Source organism: Panthera tigris, chromosome B3 (genome assembly GCF_018350195.1).
Source record: "Panthera tigris isolate Pti1 chromosome B3, P.tigris_Pti1_mat1.1, whole genome shotgun sequence".
Taxonomy (NCBI): Eukaryota; Metazoa; Chordata; class Mammalia; order Carnivora; family Felidae; genus Panthera; species Panthera tigris.
Window position 1 is genome coordinate 18473572 of NC_056665.1, and position 7706 is coordinate 18481277.

General features: G+C 47.1%; 1 protein-coding gene across 1 annotated transcript in view; it reads right to left on the reverse strand.

The window, feature by feature from the left end:
* The window catches only part of ADAMTS17 (ADAM metallopeptidase with thrombospondin type 1 motif 17), a 343084-nt gene that overhangs the window by 121479 nt on the left and 213899 nt on the right, over nucleotides 1-7706 (reverse strand). Inside the window, exon 14 of the mRNA XM_042989202.1 lies at nucleotides 3443-3609. Within this exon, the coding sequence (XP_042845136.1) occupies nucleotides 3443-3609 (167 nt within the window). The remainder of the gene's footprint in view (nucleotides 1-3442; nucleotides 3610-7706) is intronic.

A 7706-nucleotide genomic window follows, 5' to 3' on the forward strand; every position in this document is an offset into this window, starting at 1 on the left:
ACTGGGAGTATTAAGTAATATACGGTCGATATACTGTTGTTACCTAACACCAAAAATGTTTGGCCATATCTGGCCCCAAAGCGCTCAGATAAAGGATAAAGGTCCTTTATCAGGAAAGGTGCTGTGGGTGACCCATCAGCCTGCATGTGGACAAATCATGAGAAAGCCAGTCTGCAGGTGGGGGGCAGGAAGATACGACTCACAAACACATTAGTTGCGGTGGGCATGGAGAGGGGGTTCGGATATTTTCAGAGGCCCTGGCCTCAGACCCTCATCTGGGCCCTCGGGATCTGAGACACCCTTCATCTTTGCAACAACGTTCTCTTTTTCATTAAGCAAGTGGAGTCAGCTTGGCCAAACTGCAGTCAGAGAGTCCTTAACCATCATACCCTCCAGCCCCTGGAAGGCTGAGACCCAGAGTGGCTTCTGCCATGCCGGGGAGGCGCTGGGAATGCACCTCCACGTCCAGACATGGCCTTCGCCAAGCCCTCCGACACTTCAGTGGGCATGTGGCCTGCTGGCTTGGGCGGGAAGGACTGAACTCCTGAAGGTTTCTACTTAAATGAGATTCCATGGGGAAAGCAAAAATGGGGTGGGTCTGGCAACAGGGCATCTCAATGGGTTTCTGTCTAAAGGCTTTCCCACCCAGAACTATTTTCTAAGGAGAGCCTTTGTCTTCTTTTAGAGGTGGTATGGATTTGTGGTCCTGAGACCTCTCTTGGAAAATCTACCTCTGCAAGAATTCTTTTTTTTTTTTTTTCAGCAGGAAAAAAAAGAAAAAATATAGCTTCCCCTTTCTTGAACTGTGTGTCACTCGCCAAAGAATTCCGCAGTGATAGCAATGCTATGAATAGGGCAGTCATAATGGGCTTCGAAAGAGCCCAGAGCCCGACCACAGGAATCGTTCCCATCACGGCTGAGCTAGAATTGGGCCTTTTATAAGCTGATTTTTCAGAAGAACGCACTTATAATCTGTATTCTCCCCCTTGCCCTCTGAATTGGCCATTTATTATTTTGTTTTCATCCTTGTTAAATGCTCCTTTCACAAATGCTGGCTTCTGTTTATATTTGACAGGGAAATGAAACCAAATATGCAAGAAGTCATGACAATTCCACCCCGGAGGAGGAGGTGTCAAGCTACCCTTGCAAAGCCCTGAACTTGGGGTCCCTCCTTCAAAGACAAAATGCATACTGCCCGCTAGCTGTCCTTATCAAATAGGGTAGCGCTTTCCAGATCAAAGGCAGTAGCACTCTGGCTATAATTATTGATGGTTTTGGTAGAGAGACATGAAAAGTGAGTGGGCAAGAACATATTCTGAATCCGGCAAGCTTCCCCAAATTGCTGCCCTGAGAAGCTTCTTTGGAGGGGGATCCAGGGCAGACATCAGTTTCAGCCACTGTGATGATAAGAGAACTAAGGAGCTCAGTGATCCAAAAGTGGTTACAAGTAAAATAGAAGCTTAATCTGGACTTGGAGAAATCTGTGGAAAACCAGCCATTTAAGTGGGATTTCTGCATCGAATAAAAGAGGACTGAAAGCTGAAGCAGACCAAGGAAAGAATAACAACTCTGTGTGCATAGCTGGGTGGAAATGGGTGAGTCTTTCTTAGATCTGACCTCTTTTTGCTCCTGACAAGCAGCAGAGGACACGACAGAGGGCCTAAGGGGTCTTTACCCAGCAGGCTGGGATGGCTGATGGTATGGAAACAAGTCTGCTCCGCATCAGAACTGACTGCAGTGCTGGAAACAGCTTCTGCTTGGGGCTTGCTCCCTCCACATTAGGGGCTTGAATGTGCTCGTGACATGTGGAAGCCTCCTGTGTCTTCCTGCATCTGAGGAATGGCCAGGCAGAGAGAAGTGAGGATCCTGGGCGAGCCCCTGCGTCGCTGCACATGCAGCTGCATGTGTTCCTTTGGGGAGGGCGAGTCTGCTCGGCCTCCTCTCTCCTTGGTCTGCAGAAACAGCTGAGGGTACAGAGGCCGCTCTTCTCTTGAAGTCTTGGTTATGTGATGGTATACCTACAATCACACAGCTCCAAACGGTGGTGTTCTTTTTTAAAAAGGAAAAGGTCTGGGGAGCTCCCAGATGCTTTTAAACGAGCCCATAGCCGAGCGGGTCGGTATTATCTGCGATGATTTAGAGCATCTCATGTTATTTTACAACTCAGTTCAAAGCACGTGGGTCAGGTTGCTGGGTTAAAAGCGACAGGTCTGAGGTCATTACTCCCTGTGATGCCTGGGTCTACCCCTACAGCTAGGTACACTTGACCCTGTAAGAACAGACTGCAGCATGTAGATTTTAGAAGTTCTTTAAACCACAAAGAAGAAACCTAAGACCTGGCACAGGAACTTCATTCTCCTACAGAAGCCTTAGAGACTCTGTTACTGCAGTTCTTATTAAAGCCTCTTCACTTGACACTTCTGAAGTCATGCTCTCTTACTCGAGTATGGGAAGCCAGATGATAGTTGGTTATTTTCTGAGTCACCTCCTCCAGAACTGGGGTCCCTCCCTGCTTCTTATCAGCTGCAGGGACTCAGATAGGTCCCATGACCCGTAACCTCTCCTCTCTGCATGGCTCATTATGCATATTAATTGAGATGATGTATGCAGAGCTAACCTGTGCCTGGCATATGATGTGCTCAACAAATAGGACCATATTGTCATCATTACGATACAGTCTTATCTCCAGGAGACAAAAGTCTAAAAACCCTGAACTAGGCCATGGCCACAGGAGGCTGTGTGTGTGGGGGGGTGGGGGGGGAGGCTGGGGGGGAAGGCAGTCTTTATCAATGATAAATAGACATCACAAATCCTACAGACAAGATATACCACCTAGTTTATCAGCCACTGGAAATGCCTGCAGCGGCCCATGGGGAAGCCTCCCTTGAGTTGGGAGAAATCTCTTGGAAGGAAAACGTGACCTGTGCCTATCATCGTCTTCGGCGAGTTGTGAACTGGCCTCCAAACTTTTTTTTTTTTTTTCTTTCAAACACTCTAGGCAAAGAGTAAAAGCCAACCCCAAAACGAACCGAGAAAGAAATGCAAGAAAGCATCAACCTTGGAAATAGAGACAGCAGACACAGAGACCCACCATCCTGTCCCTGCAGAGCCTTGCTCTCCTCAAAGCTGGCCCTGGGCCCCTCAGCACATGGCACTGTGCGGCAGGCCGCCAGCACACCCGCCTCGCTGCAAATGGGGGTGCAGGACAATTCTGGTCTGCTGCCCGCCTCACAGCTGCTTTTAAGAAATCTCCCAGGGCTGGGTCATCCAAGTTCAACCCCACTGCTCGAGAAGTGGGCCCACTGCTGCCTGGGGTAGCAGGACTGGAGCGTCCTGTTGGATGGATTGCTGGGAAGGGGGGGCCCTGTGGGTTTTCCCAGGAGGTGTTTACATTCTTGGAGAAGGGGGGGGCACTGCGAAAGGACGTGCCATATGCCTTTACCATCAACCACTACTGCTGTCAGCAGGCCCTTCTTCTTGCTGCTGAGCCGGTCATGCGTCTGGCACTGCTGGTCCCGGAAGCTGGGCAGGCCCTTGGGGCAGGGAAGGTTCTCGCAGACGGCGTGCTCCACACTGGCGCCCAGGCAGTGCGTGCCTCCAGGCCCAGGGCTAGAAGGAAGAGAAAGGTCCGTGTTAACCAGACAGTGCTGTGGAAACAGCAGGGGCGTTTGGATTTTGCCTCTCTTGCCAAAAGGGGGAGGGGTCAGGCAAAGTTTCCAAAGCACCCTCCCTCTGCTCTTACACACCATATCTCGGCAATCCCAGCCCCGTGCTGACGGCATGTTTAAGTGAGCCATCAGAAAAATGCATCCAAGAACTGTAAATCAGGGTCATCTGGAAATAGAATACAGTGAGTATAAGTTCGGCAAGATCCACAAATTGTGTCTTTCATCTGAACCTAAAACTTGGCCATCTGTAACACTGAAAACCCAAAGGGGAATTTTTAGTGTGTGGGTTTTTTTTGTCTGTTTGTTTGTTTTATTTTTCTATAAAACAAAGGCCTTTAAATGGCTCCTGCATACATTCTGGAGGTCGCTAAGTATGAGTAAATAGCTCTTGTTTACTTTATAATAAAAAGAATCAGAATGATTAATTAACTTGTTCATGGGCTTTGGGTGGAGACTGGTCAGATCCGGGATCTGCAACCTTTGCTGGGGCAAGCGTGAGACCAAATGTGATCAATGACATGGCATGGGTCCCAGCTCTGTGCTTAGACTGGGGTTCTAAGCAGTTCCGGAGACTCAGCTGTGTTCTCTGGCCTAGCCCATGTGTGTGAGGGGCACTGAGGAGGAATAACAGGACACTGGTCCAGCTGTGGCTGAAACGTGGCTCTGCCCACCGCTCCCATGAGGCCCTGGGGTGTCCCCATCAGGCTCTGAACCAAGCAACCTCAGTGGCTCCTTTCATTTCCACGAGACCCAAATCACCATGATGGAGTACCGCTGTTTTCTCCCTGTACTTTTTACTGAAATTGAGCATTCAAGAGAAAAGAACACAAATCACAATTGTTTTGCTCAATGGATTCTCACAAATTGCATTTACCTGTTGGCAAGATATTTTTGACACATTAACCATTTCATACTAAGTATTTCTTTTCCTCCCTTTGCCATTCCTTGTGTTTAGACAACTGGAGGCCACCCTCTGATCACATGAGGGGAGATACATCACAGCAGAAGTCCTCAGGCTTTTGTGTCACAAAAGTCTACACCAGGGGCTCTACAAACATTTTTGGCAAAGGGCCAGATGGTGAATATTTCTGTAGGAACTACTCAACTCTGCCACTGTAGCAAAAAAGGAGCCAGAGATGATGCATAAACAAAAGGGCATAACTGTGCGCCAATAACACCTTATTTAGAAAACCAGGTGATGAACCAGATTTGGTCCATGGGCCATTGTTTTCCAGCTCTTTGTCTGCATAAATGTGTTGGAGAAAACATCTGGAATGGGAAGAAAGGCTTCTTTCATACCCCTATGACCATTTCATATACACCAGACATCTCTCTCACCTGGGCATGGTGACAGCCTTGTGAGAGGGTACATACTGGTGGATCCAGAGAGGGACCCTGAGTTCTGATCTCCAAGTTAGGAAATAGCAGAACCTCTCTGAGGTTTACAGGATCTGAGAACAGAGGGACCTTTTGTTCTTTTTCCTTCCCAGAGCACAAGGCAGGCAGCTGGATCTCAGAGAAATGATTGCATGGCATAGAGAGAGTCTCAGACAGCCTCCCAAGAACCTAGGGCCTGCATACCAAGAGTGAACAGATGAATGGGTTCCTGTGCCACAAAGCACACTGTGGAAGAAACAGAGAGGGGAAAAGCCATGCGGACCAGCAGGAGGACATCTTCTTTGTAATAGGCAAGTTCCCATGGCTGGGATCAGAGAAGGGATGGGTAAGGCTACAGATGCTGTATGGTGAGAAGTTCTGGGTTGAATTGTGTCCATCCTAAAATCATATGAAGTCCTAACCCCAATGCCTCAGAATGTGGCCTTATTTAAAAATAGGACCACTGCAGATGTAGTTAATTAAGATGAGATCATACCAGAGCAGGGTGAGTTCCTAATCCAATATGACTAGTCTTGTTATAAAAAGGGGAAATATGGAGATGGAAACACAGAGGGAGAGCACCATGCAGAGATGAAGACAGAAATCAGGGTGATGTTTCTATACTCTAAGGAACGACAAAGATCACCAGCAAGCCACTAAGCAGTTAGGAGAGGTGCAAGGAACAGATTCTCCTTCACAGCCTTCTGAAGGAACCAATCCTTCCAAGACCTTGATCTGGCAATTCTGGCCTCCAGAACTAGAAGCGAAAAAACTTGTGTTGTTTATGCCACCCAGTTAGTAGCAGTTGGTCATGGCAGCCCTAGAGGACAAACATACCAGACGACACAAGGATCACTGAACTTAGCTGCAGACTCAGGGAAAATGGGGCAAAAACTCCGGAAGTGATTAAGAATCCAACATGGACTAGAATGGAGTTCAAAAACACAAATTAAAAAAATCAAAAACACAAATGCAAATGAAAAATTGGTTTCTAGAAAAATAAAGAAAGCTATGTTTTCCTACACAGTTTAGGGTGTGAACTGAGATCTGTGCACATCATGTAATTACGCTCCTGAGATATCACCGAGCTTTATTTTAGCTTCCATTGTACCCACCTGTGTCAATTGTTTTTTCCAGGTTTGCATCTGACTGACCCTCATAAACCAACTAACTTTATGGTTAATAGCAGGTTGGTGGAGAGATTAGACAGGATGAGAAAACTCCTGGATCCAGGAGAAAGTGGGCCTGGAGGGATTCCTCATGTGCCTCAGGGTGCTTTCTTCCTGAACTCTGTTTATCTTGTTTCTTCTCCCTGTCCCTTCTCCCACGGGAAAGTCCCCTTTCAGCCACCCATCTAGCTCACTGTCCCATCTTCTCCACCCCCCACCCCGACTCTCTGTCCATCCTTGAGGCCACCTCCACCCTGCAGCCTCTTTTTATTTTCTACCTGGAGCCTGTCCTGACCCGGCTTGGTTCTCTGCTATACTGCTTATTATCAACCTTGTGAAATGGTGAGCTAGATTACTGTCTTCCTCCTACTTTTCTGTAGCTTTTAGCAGAGAAACTTGCACAGGCAAGTTAACAAACCGTTAACGGTAGTTAGACTGAGTTGAACTATATTATCAAAATTTATCTTAAAATGACCAAAAGATAGGGGCGCCTGGGTGGCTCAGTTGGTTGAGCGTCCAACTTGGGCCCAGGTCATGATCTTGTGGTTAGTGAGTTTGAGCCCCATGTCGGGCTCTGTGCTGACAGCTCAGAGCCTGGAGCCTGCTTCTGATTCTGTGTCTCCCTCTCTCTGCCCCTGTCCTGCTCATGCTTTGTCTCTCTCTCTCTCTCTCTTAAAAATAAACATTAAAAAAAAGAAAATTTTTAAAAAATGACCAAAAGACAGAGCAAGGTCAGGAAGATGGTGGAGTAGGAAGCACCAGGGATCCATTTCTCCACTTAGATGATAATTGTATTGGCAAAAACTGTTTGAAGTGACCATTTTGAAATTCTGGAGTCTGTTTGAAAGCGTGCAACCTCCTGGAAAAAGTTTGGCTGGTAAGCTGTGGTGAATTTAGATAAATTTCAGCCTTTATTGTGGTAGTGGCTATCTGTCCTCCACACTCCAGCCCCACGGCAGGCAGCTGTGCCTGTATTCCTGATGTGGCTGGCTGGAGCCAGGGTGGACAATGAGAACCTTATTCTCCAAATACTGGGGTTCTGTTCTGATTATTCAGTGCTACTTTTGATTTCTGAGATGTGGGGACAGAGGGTGGCCACCATTGTTGCAACTCCTCTGAGCTGAAGTGGCTTCCCGGGAATTTCAATGAGCAATACATTTTTCCCTTCTTTTCTCCCTTTTGGGAGTCAGATATTTAAGGATTAAGTCATTAAGAAGCAACTGCACATATGGGAAAATTTAGAAAGCCACCAAGTATGCTCAGGGAAAGATGAAGTCTCATTAAAGGCTTGAGAAGACCTTATACTTTCACTTCAGGTTGATCCCCAGCATAGAAAAACTTTTTAACAACAAAGAAACAGCAAATCATGGGACAGGGGGAAGCTGATTATCAAGGCTACATTATAAGATTCGAATGTCCAGTTTTCAACAACAACAACAACAAGATCACAAGGGATACAAAGGGAAAGGAAAGTATGGCCCAATCAAAGGAA